Source organism: Sus scrofa, chromosome 15, assembly GCF_000003025.6.
Source record: "Sus scrofa isolate TJ Tabasco breed Duroc chromosome 15, Sscrofa11.1, whole genome shotgun sequence".
Lineage (NCBI taxonomy): Eukaryota > Metazoa > Chordata > Mammalia > Artiodactyla > Suidae > Sus > Sus scrofa.
This window is the reverse complement of record NC_010457.5, coordinates 101,548,197-101,573,285: the sequence shown is the minus strand read 5'-3', so window position 1 is coordinate 101,573,285 and position 25,089 is coordinate 101,548,197. Positions and strand designations below refer to the sequence as shown.

Below are 25,089 nucleotides of genomic sequence, written 5' to 3'. Positions count from 1 at the left end.
AATCGGAGCTGTAGCCACTGTCCTACGCCAGAGCCACAGCAACGCGGGATCCAAGCCGCATCTGCAACCTACACCACAGCTCACGGCAACGCCAGATCGTTAACCCACTGAGCAAGGACCAAACCCGCAACCTCATGGTTCCTAGTTGGATTCGTTAACCAATGCGCCACGACGGGAACTCCTCAAATTTCTCATTTTTATAAGGATACCAGGATACCAGTCAGACTGGATTAGGTTCCAACCTAATGATCATGCTTTAATTTGTTCACTTCTGTAAAGACCCTCTCTCTAAATAAGGTCACACTCTGATATACTAAGGGTTAGGGCTTCAACACATAAGTTTTGAGAGAACGCAATTCAACCCATAACAATCCTTTTTTTCCTCTTAGAACTTCTAGTCTACTCTTTTATGGTGTAAAGAAGCTGTAAAGAAGTTTGAAGCCAGTCTGATTTTGTCCTTTATACATAATTTATTTTTTCTTACTGCGTGTCTGAAGTCTGTCTTAACTTGAAATCACTTCACCAGGATATATGTCTTGGAATTTTATCAGTCTTCATGATATTTTTCCTGGGCCACAGTTTTGTGCTTTTGATTTCCAGACTAGTTTTTATTTTAGGATTTTTTCTTTCCTTTTAGAACCCTGGAAATTTTTTTCTATTTTATTTTATTTTTGATTTAATTTCTATTTTATTTTTTATTTTTAAAATTTTTATTCCAGCTCTGTTTCTTCTTCCATTTATGCATATGTTAGATCTCTTTTTGTCTTTCATATCTCTCATCTCTGATATAATTTCTTTTATCATAGTACTTTTTAATGTTATATATGCTTTTTCAAGACAACTATACCTATATATGGCTGTAACTATGGCTATATGAAGCTTTCATCTCTATTTTATTTTTATCATCTTTTTTATCCCAAACTCTGCCACTTTGCTTACATCATTGCCTGTAAATGTTGTCTGTTAGTTTAAAATCTCTTTTTGGAACATTTTTTAGAGATCATGTTATTATAATTTCTTTGAGAGCAAAAGAATTATATTTACCTGAACTTTTCTACAGTTTTCTAGGGTGATTTATCATCTTTTTCTCCCTGCCCCCCTTTTTGCTTTTCTCTTGATGGAGTTGGAGAGGATGAGAAGAATCTTAGGTTGCTTGCTTTTCCTTCCCATCTTTACTAACCTTTAAATGAGACTAGATATTTGTTGAGCTATAGGGTGGGAGGAGCATTCTGTTGTCTCAACCATCCTACCACCCAGTCCTTTATGTCTCCTCCTTGAGATGCTCTTCAATTTCTAGCATTCTTAAGATCATTTGGCTCCTAGCACAATCTCTTTTTTCATAGATTTTCTGTATTTGAGTGTCTGAGTGTCACAATTGCTACTTCCTTTCCACTTTCATCCACTTCACCTCCAGCAATGTTCCTCAGCTAAAATACAAGATGACCAAAAAATAGTGAAAATTCTCCTACAATTCTCTCTTCCCTGCTGTTAAGTAAAATCGAATCCCTGTGGAGACTTTCCTGCTTCTGCCCTGGCCTGACACATCCACTACACTTGAGACTCTAAAGAGTGTTTGAGGGAGTTAAGGATCTGGTGGTGTCTCTGCAGAGGCTTGGGTCACTGCAGAGGTGCAGGTTGGATCCTCACCCTGGCACAGTGGGTTAAAGATCCAGTGATGCCACAGCTCTAGTATAGTTCACACCTGCAGCTTGGATTCGGTCTTTGGCCTGAGAACTTCCATATGCTACAGTGCAGCCAAAAAAAGTCTTTGAATAGGCTTTTCAGAACGTTGACCTTCAGAGAAATATAACCTTCCTCAGGCTTCAGAATCTTCCCTTACATTGGTCAAAATTGCATAGCACTTGGGAGACATTCTGCATTGTTTGTAGTTTGGGACTCATGGGCACTTCCTTGTATATTTGATGACATTTTAAAAATCTATTTTTTGTTCTTCTTGCTTTTTCTTTGTTGTTTTCTTTGGGGTTTATTTGAGGTTTTCCCCATTTGTTTTCTGGCTTTAACAAGTGGGACAGTGAGGTAAATGCTTTTAAATTTGATTTTTTTCTATAATATATTTCTGCCATTAAACCATGGTCTTAATTCCTGACATCAGATACTTTATCAGGTTATATTTCAGTATTTAGTAGAATATAATAAGTTTTTTCTGGAAATACTGCTTAACATACTGTTAATTTTTAAGATGTTTCCGCACAAAAATGATATAAGCATATTTTTATTTTAATTTTATTTCTAGTCTTTTACATGAGTCTAAGATATAAATTAATGATCAGGGTGGGTGGTTTATATTTTAAGTGTTTTTTTTCCCTAAAATTAAAAAACACAGGGCTTATTCTTGTGAGTTTTATAGATTTCCTAAAATATAAAAATAAATTAGCATCAGTCTCACTTTTTTTTTTTTTTCGTGTCTTTTTGCCATTTTTTTGGGCCGCTCTGGTGGCATATGGAGGTTCCCAGGCTAGGGGTCGAATTGGAGCTGTAGCTGCCGGCCTATGCCAGAGCCACAGCAACGCATGTCTGCAACCTACACCACAGCTCACGGCAACGCCAGATCCTTAACCCACTGAGCAAGGCCAGGCATCGAACCCGCAACCTCATGGTTCCTAGTTGGATTCGTTAACCACTGAGCCACAATGGGAACTCCCACAGTAACTCTTAACAATGTTGGTTTCATAGTGTCTGCATTTGTAAAATAAAGACATCAGGAAGATCTATTTTGCAGGATTGATGCAAAGATTAGAGCTGTTGTACACAAAGTTCTTCAAATAGTGCCTAGCACCTGGTAGGAGACAGTTATAATTATCCTGTGACATAACCTCACCAATGCCCTAATTCTCTACCTTTCAAAGCCAAGCTTGAAAGAGTAGTCTACATTCTGTATTTCTACTACTGCCCTACTGCCCATTCTCCCCTCACCTGCTGAGGACTGCTTTATTACCTTTCTGCTGAAGCTACCTTTGATAAAGGTCCTCAGTGACTCAGTGACTCCGTAATTGTCAAATACTTTCCTTTTTTTTTGGTTTTGGTTTTTCTGGTTTGGGGGGGGGGGGCGTTGCCACACCCATACCATGTGAAAGTTCTCTGGCCAGGAATCAAACCTGTGCCACAGTTACAACCTGCACCACAGCTATGACAACACCAGATCCTTAACCCACTGCACCACAAGGGAACTTCTTACTTTCCTTTCTTTTTAATCTTACCTTAGCTCTCAGAGACATGGACATACTCCTTGAAATCTTCCTACCTTTGGTTTCCATGATACTGCTCTCTTCTGGTGATCCTTTTACTTCCTTTTATTTTCCCTTGTAAACTGATCTTTTGTTCCCCATAATTTCATATTTGAGTCTCCATTCCTTCACCCTGCATACTCACTCTGACATTATCATCCATACCTATGTCTGTAGTCCCAGCCTCACTCCTGAATTTTAGACCTGCACTATCCAGTATAACAATAGCTACTACTACACGCAGCTATTAAGCACTTGAAATGCGGCTAGTCAGAATAGAGATGTAAGTGCAAAATGCACACCAAGTTTTGATGATATAATATGAAAAAATGAATATAAAAGTTATCACTAATTTTACATTAATTATACTTTGATATATTTTGGATATATTGGTTTAAATAAAATAATTACTAAAAATTAATTTTACTTGTTTCCTTTTACTTTTCTAACATAGCTCCTTGAAATTTTTTGTTTCAGTTTTATTGTGATGTAATTTATATACAGCATTGTATAAGCTTAAGGTATACAGCAAAATGACTTGACTCACATCATGAAATGTTTATCATAATAAGGTGATCATCCATCAACTCATGCAGATACAAAATTTTAAAAATGGAAAAAAAATTTATGTGTGATTAGAACTCAGGATTTACTCTCTTAACAACTTTCCCTATAACATACAGCAGTATTAATTATATTATCATGCTGTACATTGTATTAAAACAGGAAGTTTGTACTTTTTGGCTGTCTTCATTTTAATTAACATGTAGTTCACATTATATTTCTATTAGTGCTGCTCTAGAGCCATCTATCTTTCTGTCCACAGTATACCTTGACTAGAAGTCCTACAAATACTCAAATTTTGTATGTTACAAATCTAACTTCTCTCCAACCCTCTCACAATTACATAAACATCAGACTTGCTTTTCTTATTTTCCATAGCTCAATGAATAGTACCATCATCTGCTGGAAAAGCTATAAATCTTGTCTCACATGATCTGTTCCCTGCATGTTACTCTACCTCTCTCAGCTATCTTTGGGTGTGTAATCTTTCTTCCGGCCATACCAAAAAACCTGCACAGATCTCCCAAATGAGTTGTGTTCTTAGTTGCTTCTCTACCTTTTCATATACATCCCCACCTTCTTTCTCTAATTCTTCAAATACAAGCATCAATTCCGCTAGAAAACTTTCCCTGACCACCTCCCAAACTTTCATAAAGCTATGTAAAGTAATTATTTTCATTTCTCCCACACATCCCTATACGTATCTCATAGGACTTAGGGTGATTTTGTTAGTCTAGCTCAAGTCAGTCTGTAAGTTAATTACAGACAGAGATGCGTATTTCTAATCTGTTTCTCCATTGTGTAGCAAAGTGCCCAGTATACTGTAATGTTGGATTAATGTTTTTAAATAACAAATGAAAAACAATATTTTACCCTTTTTTTGTAATAGCCTTATTCTGATCATGGAGTTCAAGCAACATATCACCAGGTTTATGCTTCAAGTGCCATTGCTATGCCTGCACCTGTGATGCAGCCTGAACCAATTAAAGTAAGAAGTTTGTTTTGATTTTTTTCTACTATTCTTCAGTCATATTTCAGGTTTTCCAAATTTCTCTTCTGAAGAGAAATAACTTTTGTGATCAGAAATACAGAATTAGTGAATTCTTTCATGTAAAGGAAATAAAATTCTAAATTAGCTATAATTCCTATTTATTAGTTTTGAACAAGTTATAAACCTCACATGGTCAAAACTGTTTACTGTAGTAAAATATATATGGCTTAAAATCTGCCATTTTTAAGTATACAACTAAGTGGTAGTAATTATATCTACATTGCTATGCAACCATCACCGCTGTCTATTTCCAGACTTTTTCGTAATCCCAAATAGAAGTTTTGTACCCGTTCAACAATGACTTCCCATTCTTCCGTCTCTCCAGTCCCTGGTAATTTCTAGTCTACTGTCTGCCTCTATGAATTTGCATGGGTATTTCATATACTCAGATTTTGCTTATGTTAATGGTATGTAACAATTATGTAGAGATGAAGACAGTTAATAATCTACTCTTTCAGTTAAGGAATTGTGCTTATGCATCCTAGATCAGATCCTGGCCAAGAGTGGTAATCTAGTGAGGTCCATGTATATATTCAATATATTTCAACTGTCTGCTATATAGCAGGGAATTCTGCTTACTCCTACGTGACCTAGCTTCTTGTGAAACTCTTCCATCTTCACTTTAGGGAAATGTAACTGTATCTCTGGTAAAAAAAACTCAGATTGATTAAATTCATGATAATGGTAATATACATTATGTATATAAACACAAATGATTAAAGTTGTACTGTGTAGGAGTTCCTGTCGTGGCTCAGTTGTTAAGGAATCCGACTAGGAACCATGAGATTGTGGGTTTGATCCCTGGCCTTGCTCAGTGGGTTAATGATCCGGCATTGCCATGAGCTGTGGTATAGGTCACAGACGCGGCTCAGATCCCACTTTGCTGTGGCTCTGACCTAGGCCAGCCACTACAGCTCCGATTAGACCCCTAGCCTGGGAACCTTCATATGCCGCGGGTACGGCCCTAGAAAAGACAAAAAAAAAAGAAAGAAAGGTGTATTGCATGAATAATTGCAGTAGAAGATCAAGTGGTAGTAGGATAGGAGGAATTTCCAAAGAATACTAATGTTAAACATTCTTGATGTAAAGCTTAGCAGCATATACTTTTCTACATTTTCTTAGATCTGTGAATAAGAAATGGCAGAAATTTTACAGAGAAACTGGTGTCTCATTCTTTAATTTAGTAATGTAAAAATTATACATATGTTGAATATAAATCATAACAGAAGTATGAATAGATACCTTTTCTTGTGCATATAAGCATAAAACTGGAAACCTGCCTCTTGCTGTCTAGAGAAATGCTCCTTACAGGAGCTTTACCCTAAGATCTTTGCTCTACTATGCCACAGGCTAAAGTGGAGCAAAACCACTGATTTGTTTCTGTTTGCATTTATTCTTTTTTGTTAAGGCTTATAATAATTCTGGTTTTCACATGGGATACATCCTAGGGAATATTTTGGTCTTGCCAAAGTTAAGATTTAAGGATTAAGGGAAGAGCTGTGAACTGTGGTTAACTAGCTTACTCCAAAGGCCCACATCTCACACAACTGTAATATCAGATCTGATGAAATCTGAGATATCATTGAATATAAGACACACCATTATTTTATGTCTTACTACAAAAGAAAAAACCTTGACATCAATGGTAAATGTATCCCAATTCAGAGTTTTTTAAATATGAAAAGATGTATATCTCAGAATCAAAGAGACTTGGCATGTTTTATTTTTAATTTAGAGATCCAAAATCATAGGAAGCTTGAGTTAAAAGGGGCAGGAAAAAAACCACAATTCCCCTTTTGTTAGGGATGAGAAGAAAAAAAAATTCAATTAAATACTTTTAAAGTCAACACTGGAACATAGGGCTTTTGTATAAAGTTTTACATTTTGTAACTTATCTTTGAAAGTTAAATGTTATATATATTCAATATTCTTCTTTAGGTGATTTGATGGCACTCAATAGAAACTGGTGCCCCACTAAGAAACAGAAACTCCAAGACAATTCTGTAGTTTTCTAAAACTATACAACCTTGTAGAAATACTTTACTACACAAGTTTTACTATATGGGAAATTATTTACTTTTGTTTATAGTGCATTTTGAATTAATATGTAAATGTTATTAAATCACTAGAAGATGAGCTTTTCCTAAAATTTATTAAAATAGACTACTATTAAAATATTGACATTTGAAACATCAGCCTTTATTCTTACTATGCAAATTTTCCCTGGTGTACCAGAAATCTTGATGACTTAAAATATAGAAAGGTAGAGGACTTTTCTTGTGTCACAGTAAGTTAAGGATCCAGTGTTGTCGCTGTAGTAGCTTGGGTCACTGTTATGGCACAAGTTGGATCCCTGGCCTAGGAACTTCCACATTCTATGGGTTCAGCCAAACAAAAAATATATATATATGAGTATAAATATATATAAAATATTTATATAAGTATTAATATCTATTTTCCCCCTTGGAAAAATTTGAGCCAATTGCTTTTACAAATGTACATTATTTTTAGAACTCTAATTATTATCATTTTAAGGATATTAATTGTACATATCCCAAAGTAACAATTTCAGATGTCAAAACTATTTTGAAGCAACAAATCTAATAAAAAAATCAGAGACCTTATTTAGAGCTCAGAACACAAGTCAACTGCTATAAATAACTTGTCAGAAACTACTCATTGACTATAAGCCATAGGCTACTATACTCTGTCAAATCACATAATATATTGTAAAGCAGACCAATATAGAAACTACTAGATTAATGTATTAATTAGGGTATCATCCCCTAATTCAGCATAGTCCTGTCTTATACAGAATTGATTTTTTTTTTTTTTTTGTCTTTTTGCTATTTCTTTGGGCCGCTTCCGCGGCATATGGAGGTTCCCAGGCTAGGGGTCGAATTGGAGCTGTAGCCACCGGCCTACGCCAGAGCCACAGCAACGCAGGATCTGAGCCGCGTCTGCAACCTACACCACAGCTCACGGCAACGCCAGATCCTTAACCCACTGAGCAAGCGCAGGGACCGAACCCGCAACCTCATGGTTCCTAGTCGGATTCGTTAACCACTGCGCCACAACGGGAACTCCTAGAATTGATTTTTAAAGTTAATAAAGCAGGAGTTCCCATTGTGGGTCAGCAGTAACGAACCTGACTAGTATCCACGAGAACGCGGGTTTGATCCCTAGCCCTACTTAGTGGCTTAAGGATCTGGCATTGCCGTGAGCTGCAGTGTAAGTCACAGACATGGCTTGGATCCTGTGTTGCTGTTGCTGTGGTGTAGGCTGGCAGCCGTAGCTCCAATTTGACCCCTAGCCTGGGAGCTTCCATATGCGGCCCTAAAAATTTTTTGTAAATAATAAAAAAAGACATAGCAAAATCACATCATGCCAAAATTATCCCATTTAACTAGACTATAGAAAGGAACAAAAGGAAAACCTTTGTCTCTTTGGGCATTTGAACTATTATGCTTTTAAGATATCACATGCTTAGGTAAGAAGGGTATAAGTGGAGAATTATAAAGTATTTGTGTTTCCTTACAGTGCTTTTTCATTTTTTCATAAATGTAAGTGTCTAATAAATTTACTCTTATGACAATTGAGACACTGGAAACTGAGTAAATTATAATTTGAAGTTCACCTTTAAGTTAAATGTTCTTTTTATTTAACTCTAATACATACTAGATTTTCATGAAAACACTTGACATTAAGAATATTTAACCAAAACAAAGGTAAACAAATGGGACCTAATCGAACTTACAAGCTTTTGCACAGCAAAGGAAACCATTAAAAAAGTGAAGACAGGAGTTCCCGTCGTGGCGCAGTGGTTAACGAATCCGACTAGGAACCATGAGATTGCGGGTTCGGTCCCTGGCCTTGCTCAGTGGGTTAAGGATCCAGCGTTGCCGTGAGCTGTGGTGTAGGTTGCAGACGCGGCTCGGATCCCGTGTTGCTGTGGCTCTGGCGTAGGCCGGTGGCTACAGCTCCGATTCAACCCCTAGCCTGGGAACCTCCATATGCCGCCAGAGCGGCCCAAGAAATAGCAACCACAACAACAACAACAAAAAAAAAGTGAAGACAACCTACAGAATGGGAGAAATAGTTGCAAATGGTGCACTTGACAAGGGTTTAATCTCCAAAATATACAAACAACTTCTACAACTCAACAACAACAAAACAATTGAAAAATGGGCAGAAGACCTAAATAGACATTACTCCAAAGAAGACATATGATGACCAGCAGGCACATGAAAAAATACTCAACATCACTAATTATAAAAGAAATGCAAATTAACACTACAATGAGGTACCACCTCATACCGGTCAGAATGGCTACCCTTAATAAGTCAATAAATAACATGCCAGAGAGGGTGTGGAGAAAAGGGAACCCACCTACACTGCTGGCGAGAATGTAAGTTGGTACAACCACTATGGAAAACAGTATAGATGTTCCTCAGAAAACTAAATATAGAAGTACCATATGATCTAGCAATCCCATTCCTGGGCATGTATCCAGACAAAACTTTCATTCAAAAAGATACATGCACCCGTATGTTCACAGCAAAACCATTCACAGTAGCTAAGAAATGGAAACAACCTAGGAGTTCCTGTTGTGGCTCAGTGGTTAAGGAATCCAACTAGGAACCACGAGGTTGTGGGTTCGATCCCTGGCCTTGCTCAGTGGGTTAAGGATCTGGCGTTGCCGTGAGCTGTGGTGTAGGTCACAGACACAGCTCGGATCCTGCATTGCTGTGACTCTGGCGTAGGCCAGCAGCTACAGCTCCAATTAGACCCCTGGCCTGGGAACCTCTATGTGCAGTGGGAGCAGCCCTAGAAAAGGCAAAAAGACAAAAAGACCAAAAAAAAAAAAAAAAAGAAAGAAAGAAATGGAAACAACCTATTATGTTCATCAACATATGACTGGATTAAGAACATATGGTACATATACACTATGGAATACTACTCATCCATAAAAAAGAATGAAATGATACCATTTGCAACATGGATGAAACTAGAGATTCTCATACTAAGTGAATTAAGTCAGAAAGAGAAAGACAAATTACCGAATGATATCACTTATATGTAGAATCTAAAATGTGGCACAAATGAACCTATCTACAGAACAGAAGTAGACTCAGACATGGAGAACAGACTTGCGATGGCCGAGGGGGAGGGAGTGGAATGGACTGGGAGTTTAGGATTAGTATATGCAAATTATTACATTTAGAATGGATAAGCAATAAAGTCCTGCTGTATAGCCCAGGGAATTATATCCAATCTCTTGTAATAGAACATGATGTAGGATAATATGAGAAAAAGAATGTATCTGTATGTATAACTGGGTCACTATGCTGTACAGCAGAAACTGACACAACATTGCAAATCAATAATACTTTTAATTAAAAAAATTAAGTAATATTTTATCGCTTGCCAGGCTGTGAAGAATTTCTTCTAATTAAAGCACTGATTGGGCCTGAGTGAGAAACACAACTACTGGCCTGTTACACTGTACCCTTTGGAAAGACAGAATGATTCAAAAGAAAATTGGAAAAGAATTTGACCTACTACCACTGTCTATTTCTAGCTCAGAGACCTATAATGTGAACTCACCTAAAAATTAGCAACTATCTCTAGTTTACAAAAAAATTCTACTACTGAAGTTTCCATTATGATGCAGTGGATAAGAATCTGACTGAGCAGCTCAGGTCACTGCAGAGAAGTAGATTTGATCCTCAGCCCAGCAGAGTGGACTATAAGACCCAACACTGCCACAGCTGCAGCATAGGTCACAGCTGCAGCTCAGTTTCAGTCCCTGGCCTGGGAACTTCCATAGGCCCTGGGTGCAGCCATTAAAAAAAAAAAATCCATTACTATCTTCTTCCTAACCATTTCTCCATTTCAGTATCAGTAACACTTTTTATAAAACAGAGATTAAAATTTCCTCATCTTTAGCAGGTCCTCAGGATAGAGAAAGACAAATGTAAAGCACTTTAGTGTTTTGGAGAGCAGGAACAGAAAAAAACCTGTGCTTTGCAACTCCAGGCATACAGGAGGGTAAAAATTTTCAGACTGTTCATAATCAAACCATAGATAGCCCCAGAGAGGACAGAAAACAGAAAAGGGAATCAGGGACTCATAAAACCAATCTTTTAGAATTGTCATGGATAGATCTCCATTCAATGATGAGTAAACAGAAAATTATACACTGCATGGGCCCATGAGAAAATTTTAAAGATAAGGATAAATTGTGTGTGTGTGAGTGTGTGTGTGTGTGTGTGCACATGTAATTCAGAAGAACCTATATAAGAGAAAATTAAATAAATTTTTTAAATATATCCCATATTCCCAGTAATTAGAAACTGAAAAACAGGAAAGATGAAATGGCTATTAATACAATGGAAAGAATTAAATTTGTCTTTACTGATGCTTAATACCACAGAGAAGAGGTTGGCTGGCCCTCTGAAATACCTGCAGTGAAGCTCACTGACAAACCCATTATGCACAAAAGACTTCCCATTAGGATTTTAGCCCAGCCTCTTAAATATGGGACGTAGTTACATTAGAAGAAAGTCTTCAGGATGAGAAACCAAAACAAACAGAAAGAAAGAAAAGATTTTCAGAAGAAATATAATTCAGGGAGCAGAAGAAAATACCAAAGAAACTATAATTAATATCCCCTCAGGAGATAAAAGAAAATTTATGAGAAGTGGTTCATACATAATCATCCCAGCAAACACTCTATTTTTTTCTTAAACATCTTAGCTCTTTTAATTTTTTTACCTTTGTACTCTGAAATAATTTCAGATTTACAGAAAAGTCACAAATAATAGTATCTATATATCCTACACTCTGTTGTTGTTTGCCTGGAGGGCACTGATAGAGGAAATGAACATTAATACAGTCTTCCTAATTAAACGGTATACCTTATTCAGATTTCATTAGTTTTACCACTAACGTGACATCTAAAGTAAATTACATGTGAAAAGGTTATACATGATAGGCAAAACAGTTTATAAAACAGACTTTTAAAAGACAGAGGTGGATAATAATAGAGAAAAAGTAAAATCAGAAGATTAAGCCAAGAAGTCAAATTTTTTTGTTGTTCACACCCATGGCATATGGAAGTTGCTGGTCCAGGGATCAAATCTGAGCCACAGCTGCAGCCTGTGCCACAGCTGCAGCAACACTGGATCTTTAACCAACTGTGTCAGGCCAAGGATTGAACCTGTACCACTGCAAAGAAAACACTGGACTAAACCACTGTGCCACAACGGGAATTCCCAAAAAGTCAAATGTTAATTCTGGAAAAATAAATGGAGAAGATGTTTTGGAAGAAATTAGCAAAATATTGATAAATGAAAATTCCCTAGGAAGTGAATGACAAGAGTTTCTAAGACTAAAAGGGCCCAGAGATCCTACCCTATGGCAGAGTAGGAGGATGCAGAGTTCACCTCCCCCCACCCCCATAAACACATCAAAAATACATCTCCATGTGGAGCAATTCTCATCGAAAAAAAACTGGAATACAGCCAAAGCTGAAGGAAATATCCAAGATCCGGATTGACTCAGGAAGGGAAGAGATACAATCAGGTCAGAACCTGCACCCCTGAGAGGGGACATGGAAGAGGAGAAATATTACACAAGCTCAGAGATCATCCCTGGGGAGTGAGAGGTTCCATACACATTTTGGGTACCAGGCCTGGGGTCCAAAACTGAAAGGATAAATTCCCTTAACTGGTTTGAAAACCAGAGGGACTAACAGCAGTTCTATAAACCTAGACTCTGCTTGTGAAGAGCATACATACTTACTACTGAAACTTATTCTACTCCTGAGGAAGCAGACTGAAATTGCCTAGGACTTTGGTCAGTTTCCTGCAACCTCGGTGTGTACCCAGCCTGAGCCAAGCACCCACTCAGACCCCACTTTGCTCTGCAGTACAGCTCCACACTATGACAAGGGCTACCCTGGCCAAGAGGAATGCACAGTTCTAGGGGGCACAGAATCAGCTCAGACATGGAAGAGCATATGAATGGGGCAAGGGTAGCCATTTCTGGCACTAGCAGAGGCAGTGGATTGGAAGTGATCCAAAACTCTCACTGGTGCTGGGACCACCACAGCCCACATCCTGACCCACACCTGGTGCCTGATCCAGTCCCACTTGCTCCATGGTGAAGTTCCACTTTGGGGAAAAGGCTATTACAGCCAAGAGGAATGCATAGCTGTGGGGAACAGAGCCAGCTCAGACCCAACAAAGCATCTAACCAGACAAGGGCCACTGCTGGCACCAGCGGAGTCAGCAGATTCAGAGCAGTCTGAAACTTGGACTTCTGCCAGGACTACCAGAGCTAACACTCCAACCCATGCCAAAAGCTACATCAGCCTCTCTTGCTTCAGCCCTCCTCCCTTCTGGGATGAGGGCAACAGTACTGAGAGAAGGGAAAATACACACTGAAAGGAAAGGAAGCTAACTATGACCCAACCCTCAGGACCTCTCTCTAGGAACTTGAGACCTGACCTTGCCTTCAATAGGGTGGTGTTGGCCACTGAGCAGAGGAGAGATCCCAACTCATACCTGGCTCTGGCTGTATCCCTTCTATGCCAGCCCACCTCCTACTGGGGTTATAGCTGCCAGAACACCCTTGGGAAAGATGTGACTTATACTCACATCAGATCCAACTCTTCCATCAAAGGTACAGGGCACATGCAGACGGTTAAGTATGCTCCCACATAAGGACACCCCTTTAAAACCAGAATAGGTAACTGTTTGACCTAATTTCATAGAAACAGAGAAATTTAAGCAAAATGGGAGGACAGAGGAATTTGTTTCAAATGAAAGGATTAGGAAAAAACCCTAAAAAAAAAACAACTAAAGAAACAATAATTTAACAGATAAAGAGTTAAAGCTTTAGTAATTAGAATGTTAACTGAATTGGGAAAACTGTCTAATACAGTGACAGATTTAACAAGGAACTAGAAAATATGAAAAAGAATCACTCAGAACTGAATAACTGAAATGAAAAACACACTAGAGGAAATAACAGCAGACTATGTGATAAAGGAGAATGCGTAAGTGATCTGAAAGGTAGAATAATTTCCATTGTTCACGCATTCAGAACAGCAAAAAGTAAAACAAATTTTTAAAATGAGAACAATTTAAGGGACCTCTAGGGCACTATCAAGTGTAGAAACATTTACATTTTAGGCAGAGAGATAAAAAAGTCAAAAAAATGTACTTGATGAAATTATGGCTGAAAACTTACCAAACCTAAAGAAGGAAACATATCCAGGTACAAGAACCATAGAGGGTACCAAACAATATGAACTTCAAACAGACCCACACCAAGACATACCACAATTAAAATGCCAAAAGTTAAAGATAAAGGATTCTAAAGACAGCAAGAGAAAAACAAAGTCAGTTACAAGGGAACCTTCATAAGGCTATCAGCTGATTTCTCTGCAAAACCTTTACAGGCAGAGGGAGTGGCATGATATATTGAAAGGCCTAAAAGGGAAGAACTTGTAACCCAGGATACTCTAGCAAGCAAGATTATCATTTACAGCAGAAGGAGAGATAAAGAATTTCTCAGGGAGTTCCCAAAGAATTTCTCAGGGAGTTCCCTGGTGGCTAAGTGGGATGTTGTCACTGCTGTAGCTCAGGTCACTGCTGTGGCCTGGGTTCAGTCCTGTCCCAGGAAGTTTTACATGCTGCAGGCATGGCCAAAAAAAAATAAAAAAAGAATTGGAGTTCCCATCATGGCTCAGCAGATAACGAACCTGACTTGTATCCATGAGGACGCAGTTTTGATCCCTGGCCTCACTCAGTGGATTGGGTATCCAGCACTGCGTGAGCTGTGGGTGTAGGTTGCAGATGAGCCTCAGCTCCCGCATTGCTGTGCCTACAGTATAAGCCAGTGGCTACAGCTCCAATTCGACTCCTAGCCTGGGAACTTCCATATGCCGTGGGTGCAGCCTTAAAAAAATTAAATTAAATTAAATTAAATAATTTACCAGACAAATAAAAAGAATTCAGCAATACTGAACCTACCCTAAAAGAAATGTTAGTCTTCTCTAAGTGGGAAAAAAAAAGCCACAGAAGTAAGACTATACAGGAAAGGAACTATCCCACTGGTAAAAACAAATATATAGAAAGACTATGAAGCAACCACTTAAATAAGCTAGTTCAGAGATAAAAAGACAAAAAATTGTAAAATCAACTATAATTACATTAAATAGTGAAAGGATAAACACGAGGATGTAAAATATGACATCAAAAACACAAAACATGGAGTTCCCATCACGGAAGGGAATCTGACTAGTATCCATGGGGACACAGGTTCGATCCCTGGCCTTGCTCAGTGGATTAAGGATCCGCTATCACCATGAGTTGTGGTGTAGGTCACCAGCTGCAGCTGCAATTCAAACCCCCATATGCTGTGGGTGCAGCCATTTAAAAAAAAAAAAAAAAAAAAAAAAAAAAAACACCAAACATGGAGGAAGGGAGTAAAAAAATTTACATTTTGGAGTTCCTGTTGTGTCTCAGCAGTTAACGAACCTGAGTAGTATCCATGAGGACACGGGTTAGATCCATGGCCTCGCTCAGTGGGTGAAGGATCTGGTATTATGATGAGCTGAGCTGTGGTGTAGGTCACAGACACGGCCCGAATCTGGCACTGCTGTGGCTCTGGCATTGGCCACAGCTACAGCTTGGATTCAACCCCTAGCCTGAAAACCTCTATATGCTGTGAGTGAAGCCCTAAAAAGTAAAAAAAAAAAAAAAAAAAAAAAAAATTTTTAACATATTTTAGAATGTGTTTGAACTTAAATGACTACCAGTTTAAAGGAAGTAGATATGAACCCCTGTGGTTACTACAAATAAAAACTTACAATAAATATACAAAAATTAGAGAAAAAAGAACACAAGCATACCACTCAAGAAGATCATCAACCACAAGTATAAAAACTAAAAGAAGAAATACGAAAACAACCTGAACACAAGTAACAAAATGGCAGTAAGCACATACCTGTCAATAATAACATTAAATGTCAGTTGACTAAATGCTCCAGTCAAAAGACATAGGGTAGCTGATTGGGGGTAAAAAGGTCCATCTATATGCTGCTTAGAAAAGACTTACTTCAGAGGTTAAAAACATGCAGAGACAAAAGTGAGAGTATGAAAAAATAACTTTCACGCCAATGGAAATGACAATAAAGCTGGGGTAGCAATACTCATGTCAGACAAAATAGACTTTAAAACAAAGATCATAGAGAAAGACAAAGAAGGGCATTATATAATGATAAAGGAATCAATACAAGAAGAAAATATTATACTTTCAACATATACACACAAATAGGAGCACCTAAGTATATAAAGCAAATGCTAACAGACATAAAAGGAGAAATTGACAGTAATAAAATAAAAAATAGTAGACTAAAACCCCATTTGACATCAGTGGACAGATAACCAAGACAGAAAATCAATAAGGCAACAGAGGCCCTAAATGACGCATTAGACCAGTTGGACTTAATTGATATCTACAGGATACTACATCCAGAAAAACACAGGATATGCAGTTTTTTTTCAAGCCTGCATGGAAGTTCTCTATAGTAAGCCACATACCAGGTCACAAAACAAGCCTCAACAAATTTAAGGGGATAGAAATTAGTTTAAGCAGCTTTTAGGACCACAGTGGTATGAAGCTAGAAATCAGCTACAGAAAAAGAATAAAAGAACAAACTTGGAGACTAAAAAACCAATGGGCCAAGAAGGAAATGAAAGAATAAATCAAAAAATACTTTGAGACAAACAAAAATTCCCAAAATGTATAGGATACAGCAAAAGCAATTCTAAGAAGGAAGTTCATAGTGTTATAGGACTTCCTCGAGAAACAAAAATCTCAAACAACAAACATACCACCTAAAAAAAGAATAACAAACAAAACCCAAAGTCAGCAGAAGGAAATAATAAGGATCAGAAAGAAAAGAAATAAAATAAAGACTAAAAAAACAGCGCATAAAAAATTGATAGGAGTTCGATAATGGCTCAGCAGAAACAAATCTGACTAACATCCACGAGGACACAGGTTCAATCCCTGACCACTCTCAGTGAGTTAAGGAGCCAGCACTGCCCTGAGCTGTGGTGTAAGTTGCAGACGCAGCTCAGATCTGGCATTGCTGTGGCTATGGTATAGACCAGCGACTACAGCTCTGATTCCTAGTCTGGGAACCTCCATATGTCACAGGTCCATCCCTAAAAAGACAAAAAAAAGAAAGAGATCAATAAAACCAAGAGCTGGTGTTTTGTTTGTTTGTTTGTTTTTCAAATAAATGAAATTGACAAACCACTAACCAGGCTCACCAAGAAGAAAAAGAGAGAGCTCAAATAAACAAAATAAGAAATAAAAGAGAAGAAATAACAACTGATACCACAGAAAAACAAAAAAAAATCATAACTAAACACCATGAACAGAGTTATATGCCAACAATTGGACAACCTAGAAGAAAATGAACAAGTCTATAGAAACATACAGTCCACTACGATCATTTTAACAGAATGATCACAAAAAGTAAAATAGAATCTGTAATTCAAAAAAAAAAAATCCCTGTAAACAAAAGTCCAGAACTAGACAGCTTCGCTGGAGAATTCTATCAAACATACCAAACATAGCTTTCCCAAACCATGTCAAAAAGTTGAAGAGGAGGGAGTTCCCGTCGTGGTGCAGTGGTTAATAACGAATCTGACTAAGAACCATGAGGGTTGCGGATTTGATCCCTGGCCTTGCTCATTGGGTTAACGATCTGGCATTGCCGTGAGCTGTGGTGTAGGTTGCAGATGAGGCTCGGATCCTGAGTTGCTGTGGCCGTGGTGTAGGCCGGCAGCTACAGCTCCAATTCGACCCCTAGCCTGGGAACCTCCATATGCTGTGGGAGCAGCCCAAGAAGTGGCAAAAAAAAAAAAAAAATTTGAAGAGGAGAGGATTCTCCCAAATTCATTCTATTAAGACCACCATCATCCTGATATCAAAAACAAAGACACTACAAAAAAAGAAAATTACAGACCAATATTTTTGATAAATATAGAAGCAAAAATCTGCAACAAAACACTAGCAAACTGGGTCCAACAATATATAAAAAGAATCATACCCCATTATTAAGTGGGATTCATTCCAGGTTCACAAAGATGCTTTAACATATGCAGATCAATCAAGGCAATACACCACACTAACAAAAGAAAAGACAAAAACCACACGATCATTTCAATAAACACAGAAAAAGCATTTGACAAAATTCAACTTCCATTTTTGATAAACCTGTCACCAAAGGAAGTACAGAGGGAACATATCTCACATAATAAAGGCCATTTACAACAAACCCACAGCCAGTATAATACCTAATAGTGAAAAGCTGGAAGCCTTTCTGCTAAAATCAGGAAAAAGATAAGGATGCTTACTCGACCACTTTAATTCAACATAGTACTGGAAGTTCTAGCCACAGCAGTCACACAAGAAAAAGAAATAAAAGGTATCCAAATTGGAAGGGAAGAGGTAAAACTGTCACTATTTGCAGATGACATGGTACTCTATATAGAGAACCCAAAATCTCTAGACAAAAACTACTAGAACTAGTAAATAAATTCAGCAAGGTAGCAGGATAAAATCTGTTGCATTTCTTTATACTAACAATGAAATACCAGAAAGAGAAGGTAAAATCCCATTTAAAGTTGCATCAAAAATAATAAAATACCTGGAGTTTCTACTGTGGCACAGTGGGATTGGCAGCATCTTGGGACCACTGGGACACAGGCTCAGTCCCTTGCCTGGCACAATGGGTTGAGGATCTGGCATAATAAGTTGCAACTGTGGCTTGGATCTGATCCCCATATGGCACAGGGTGGCCAAAAATAATAATAATAATAATAATAATAATAATAATAATAATAATAAAATACCCAAGAGTAAACTTAACCAAGGAGATGAAAGACCTATGTGCTGAAAACTATAAAACATTGATAAAGAGAATTGAAGATGCTACAAGGAAATGCAAAGATACCTCATGCTCTTGGAGTGGAAGAATTAATATTGTTAAAATATCCATACCGCCCAAAGCAATCTACAGATAATAGTACAATCTCTATCAAAATACCCATGACATTTTTTTTACATAATTAGAACAAATAAGCCTGAAATTTATATGGAGGCATAAAAGACCCAGAATTTACAAAGCAGTACTGAAAAGAGAAAAAAAAAACTTGGCGGTATAACCCTTCTGGACATAAGATTTATTGCGAAGCTACAGAAATCAAAACAGCATGGTACTGGCACATAAATAGACATGTAGATGAATGGAATAGAGAAATAAATCCACACCCCTGTGATTTCCCTGGTGGCCTAGCAGTTAGAATATCCAGTGTTGTAGCTTGGGTCACTGCTGTGGCACTGGTTTGATCCCTGACCTGGGAATTTCTGCCTGCTGCAGTCACAGCCAAAAAAAAAAAAAGAGAGAGAGAGAAACCTACCCCACTATGGTCAATTAATCTTTGACAAAGACGGCAAGAATATACAATGGAGAAAAAAAATCTCTTCAGCAAGAGGTGTTAGGAAAGCGGGACAGCCACATGTAAATCAATGAAGTTAGAACACACCCTCATACCATAAACAAAAATAAATTCAAAATACCTTAAAGACTGAAATATATGAGGGAGTTCCTGCCATGGCTCGGCCATTAACGAACCCGACTAGTATCCATGAGGATGTGGGTTCAGTCCCTGGGCTCGCTCAGTGGGTCAGCAATATGGCATTGCCGTGAGCTGTGGTGTAGGTCGCAGACGCAGCTCAGATCTGGCATTGCTGCCGTAGGCCAGCAGCTACAGTTCCAGTTTGACCCCCAGCCCGGGAACCTCCATATGCCATGCATGCAGCCCTTAAAAAAAAAAAAAAAAAAAAAAAAAACCTAAATATACAAAATGACACCATAAAACTCCTAGAAGAAAACATAGGCAGGACATTCTCTGACATAAATCTTACCAATGTTTTCTTAGGTCAGTTTCCCAAGGCAATAGATACAAACAAATGGGGCCTAATCAAATTTACAAGCTTTTGTATAACAAGGGAAACCAAAAACAAAATGAAATACACAACCTACAAAAATATTTGCAAACGATGTGACTGAAAAGGGCTTAATTTCCAAATATACAAAGTTCATACAACTCAATAACAAAAAACAAACAACCCAATCAGAAAATGTTAGAAGACCTAAATAGATATTTCTCCAAAGACATACAGATGGCCAATAGGAACTTGAAAAGATGCTCAATGTCACTAATTATTAGAGAAATCCAAATGAAAACTACAATGAGGTACCCACTCACACCAGTCAGAATGCCCATTATTAAAAAGTCTACAAATAACAAATGCAGGCAAGGGTGTAGAGGAAGAGGAACTCTCCTGTGCTGTTGGTGGGAGTATAAACTGGTATAGCCACTATGGAAAACAGAAACTAAAAGCAGAGTTGCCACATGATCCAGCAGTCCCACTTCTGGGCATATATCTGGACAAAACTACAATTCAAAAAGATAGATGGGAGTTCCCGTCATGGCGCAGTGGTTAACGAATCCGACTAGGAACCATGAGGTTGCGGGTTCGGTCCCTGCCCTTGCTCAGTGGGTTAACGATCCGGCGTTGCCGTGAGCTGTGGTGCAGGTCACAGACGAGGCTCGGATCCTGCGTTGCTGTGCCTCTGGCATAGGCCGGTGGCTCCAGCTCCAATTCAACCCCTAGCCTGGGAACCTCCATATGCCGAGGGAGCGGCCCAAGAAATAGCAACAACAACAACAACAACAACAAAAGACAAAAAGACAAAAAGACAAAAAAAAAAAAAAAAGATAGATGCACCCCTCTGCTCATACTAGCACTATTCACATTAGCCAAGACATGGAAATGACCTAAATGTTCACTGACAGATGAATATTTAAAGAAGATGTGGAGATTTGGTATATATATACCACTATATATAGTGGTATTATAGTGGAAAACTTCTCAGCCAAAATGAAGAATGAGTTCCCATTGTGGCGCAGTGGTTAACGAATCCGACTAGGAACCATGAGGTTGCGGGTTCGATCCCTGCCCTTGCTCAGTGGGGTAACTATCCTTCGTTGCCATAGGCTGTGGTGTAGGTCGCAGATGCAGCTGGATCCCGCGTTGCTGTGGCTCTGGCGTAGGCTGACAGCTACAGCTCTGATTAGACCCCTAGCCTTGGAAACTCCATATGCCATAGGAGTGGCCCAAGAAATGGCAAAAAGACCAAAAAAAAAAAAAAATCTAAAAAAAAAAAAAGAAGAAGAATGAAATAATGCCATTTTCAGCAACATGGATGGACATTGAGATTATCATACTAAGTGAACTAAGAGAAAGACAAATATCATATGATATCACTTATATGTTGAATGTAAAATATGACACAGTAAACATATATATGAAACAGAAACAGACTAACAAACATAGAAAACAAACTTATGGTTACCAAAGGGGGTGCAGCAAGGAATAAATTAGGAATTTGGGATTAGGAGATATAAACTACTATGTATAAAACAGATAAACAACAAGGTCCTACTGCATAACACAGGGAAGTATATTCAGTATCCTGCAATGAACCATAATGGGAAGAATATGAAAAAGAGTATGTATATATATATATGTATGACTGAATCACTTTGTTGTACAACAGAAACCAATACAACCTTGTAAATGAACTCTAATTTTTAAAAACTTATAAAATTATACAGTTCTAACACAGTTCATTATACATTAATCATACCTCAAAAAAAGGACTAGAGGTATCAAAGAAGATTTTCATTGTAATTTAATGTTTACCTGGTAGTGATATGCAGGTTGCTGATAAACGGGCTGAGCTACCATCACAGGGGAACTAGATATAGAACGTGACTAAAGAGGAAAGCAAAACAGAAAAATTATTTTAGGCAAAATTTTAAAAAACAGTTTATAATAAAATTTATCCTGCATTGTTATCTAAATGTAGTCAACCTATGGTTTATGACTGAAAATATCATTTTCCCACTTCTTACTGATGTTATTACAACACCATTTTAAGTCTCTTAAAATTAGCACAGGTATTTCTACTTCCGTGTGGTTTTATTTCCATAGTAATGCTAAAACAACCACCAGGAAAGTTGCTTTTAGTCCAAAGATTATGGAAATATACTTCTAAGAGAATGTTTAGAGGAAAATGGCAGCCGGACTAAAGGTGACACTGCCTGTCTCCATTGTGGAAACCAGCAATATATAACGTTTACACAGCATTTAGAACTGAATGAGTAATCATATCTGATTTTGCTGCTTGATTTTGCTGATTTTCCCACTATTTACAAATAATCAACATCCTATTCCCCGTTATACATTTAAAATTAAAGCAAACACATTATTTATTAAACCATTTGTTATATTGTTTAATTAATTTGATATTTAAGTGAATTAAATTTATTATGTTTGAAGAAAGTGCATGTAAACATTTGATTATTCAAAGTAATACAGTAAACCCCAAACAGATTACTTAAAACCAGATCACTAATAAAACAAGCAAGTTGCACTACACAATAGGTAAAATGGGCTTTATTTATTTATCTTTTTTTGTCTTTTTGTCTTTTTCTGGGGCCACACTCATGGCATGTGGAGGCTCCCAGGCTAGGGGTCCAATCGGAGCTGTGGCCGCTAGCCTACACCACAACCACAGCAACGCTGGATCCTTAACCCACTGAGCAAGGCCAGGGATCAAACCTGCAACCTCAATTAACCACTGAGCCATGATGGCAACTCCTAAAATGGGCTTTAATGATAGCAATTAAATTTTAATTTTTAATGTGAGGTCTAATTTACATTGTTTTGTTTTAGAAAACAAAACTGAAGAAAACTGAAGAAAAGTATCATAGTTTTGTATAATTTTCAGAGTACCATGTGCTTAATAAAATTGTACCACAGATTAACGTTAGAAAATAATAATGGGATTTACTATATTAATAGATTAAAGGAGGAAAAAATAATAATCTCAGCAGATTAAGAAAAAGCAACTTAAAATTCAATACCATTTCATCATAAAAACTCTTAGTAAACAGAACAAAAAAGTAACTTCCTTAATTGATTTAGGGCAATAGTTCTCAACCAGATGGGACTTGGCCTCCCTTGGGAACGTTTGGTAATATTTTTGGCTTTCATAAATGTGGAGGGACTCCTTCCTTCTCTCCCCTATGGCCCATCCCAGGCACCAGCTTCACGCAGTCTCATCTCCTTGGTGATGTAGCATCCACGGCTCCTATGCCCCAAACCGGGCTGACAGTGAGCTGAGCTAGCTTTCTCTGTTAGCCCTTCCGAGAGCCACAGGTGGGTTCGGGTTCTGGGGCCCCACCACAGCAGAGGCAGTGCCTAAGAAGGCAGGTGCACATTCCCCAAAGAAGACCTGTGTGGCCCACTATGCAAGGATGCTTGAAGATGGAAAGAAATTTGATTCCTTCCAGGACAGATCATACCCTTCAGTTTGGTCTTCTGCAATTGTTTTTCTCCAAAAGATTGCTTGCTTTTCTGATGGGATTAAGATGGCAGAATAGAAGGACTGGAGCTCAACTGCTCTCCTAAAAACAACAAAATTTACAACCAAATACTGAGCAATCTTCACCCAAATGGACCAGAAACCTTCAAAAAGATATCCTACTCCAGAAGACAAAGAGGAGGCCACATCAAGAGGTAGGAGAGGCAATTACACGACATAAGCAACCCCATACCTCCCAGGTGGGAAGCCCCACAGACTGGAAACTAACTGGTTCACAGAGACTCACCTACAGGAGTGAGAGTTCTGAGCCACACATCAACCTCTCACATGTAGGGATCTGGCACTGGGAGAAAGAGCCCCCAGAGCATCTGGCATTGAAGGCCAGTGGGACTTGTGCACAGGAGATCCACGGGACTGGGGGAAATGGAGACCCCATTTTTAAAAGGCACACACAGACTTTCACGTGCACTGGGTCCCAGGGCAAAGCAAAGACTCCATGGGAATCTAGGTCAAACCTGACTGCAGTTCTTGGAGGACCTCCTGGGAAAACAGGGGTGAATGTGGCTTGTTGTGGGGGAAGGACATTGGAAGCAAAGCTCTTGGGAATAATCATCAGCATACCTTTCTCTAGAAATGGCTATTTTGGGAAAATCTGGCCCCACCCATCAGCACTGAGAAGCCCCAGGCCAAACAACAATCCAGGTGGGATCACAGCCCCACCCATCAGTATACAGGCTGCCTAATGACCCCTCAGGCACACAGCTGCCTCTAATCTCACCCAGAGACAAAACCCAACCCACCAGAGGGATAGGAATCAGCTCCACCTACCACTGGGCAGGCACCACTCCCTCCCATCAGGAAACCTACAGCAAGCCCCCCTGTACCAAATTCAGCCACAAGGGGGGCAGACACCAGAAGTAAGAGAGGCTACAACTCTATTATCTGTAAAAAGGTCACCACACCAAAAACCTATAAAAATTAAAAGACAGAGAACTAGACCGCAGATGAGGGAGAAAGAAAAAACCCCAGAAAACCAGCTAAGTGATGACCAGATTCTCAGCCTCCAGGAAAAAGACTTACACTGTTGATGCTGAAGATGATGCAAGACATTGGAAATAAACTGGAGGCAAAGATGGATAACTCACAGGAAACACTGAGCAAAGAGATACAAGATATAAAACTTAAGTAAGAAGAGATGCAAAATACAATATCCGAAATAAAAAACTCATTAGAAGAAGCCAACAGCAGAATATAAGAGGCAGAAGAACGAATAAGCGAGGTGGAAGACAGATTAGTGGAAAACACAGATATAGAACAGAAGAGAGAAAAAAGATTGAAAACAAATGAAGAGAGTCTCACAGGACTCTGGGACAATGTTAAATGCACCAACAACTGTATTATAGGGGTGCCAGAAGGAGAAGAGAGAAGGGGACAGAAAAACTATTGCAAGAGATAATAGCTGAAAACATGGGAAAGGAACCACTCACTCAAATCCAGGAAGCACAGCGAGTGCCATGTAAAATACACCCAAGGAGGAATACCCTGAGACACATATTAATCAAACGGACCAAAATTAAAGACAAAGAGAAAATCTTGAAAGCAGCTAGGGAAAAGAAACAAGTACCATACAAGGGAACCTCAATAAGGTTATCGGCAGATTTTTCAGCAGAAACTCTGCA

At 38.4% G+C, this 25,089-nt stretch overlaps 1 protein-coding gene across 2 annotated transcripts in view; it reads left to right on the top strand.

Annotated features, from left to right (window-relative positions):
* Positions 1-25,089, top strand: part of BOLL (boule homolog, RNA binding protein) — a 66,841-nt gene that overhangs the window by 28,947 nt on the left and 12,805 nt on the right. The window contains exons 10-11 of one of the 2 annotated variants that reach the window (XM_005672047.3): positions 4,699-4,797; positions 6,799-7,194. In XM_005672047.3, the coding sequence (XP_005672104.1) occupies positions 4,699-4,797; positions 6,799-6,807 (108 nt within the window). In that variant the 3' untranslated portion in view covers positions 6,808-7,194. Of the gene's footprint in view, positions 1-4,698; positions 4,798-6,798; positions 7,195-25,089 lie in introns of those variants that run through there. The other variant, XM_021075731.1, reaches the window with a different exon arrangement.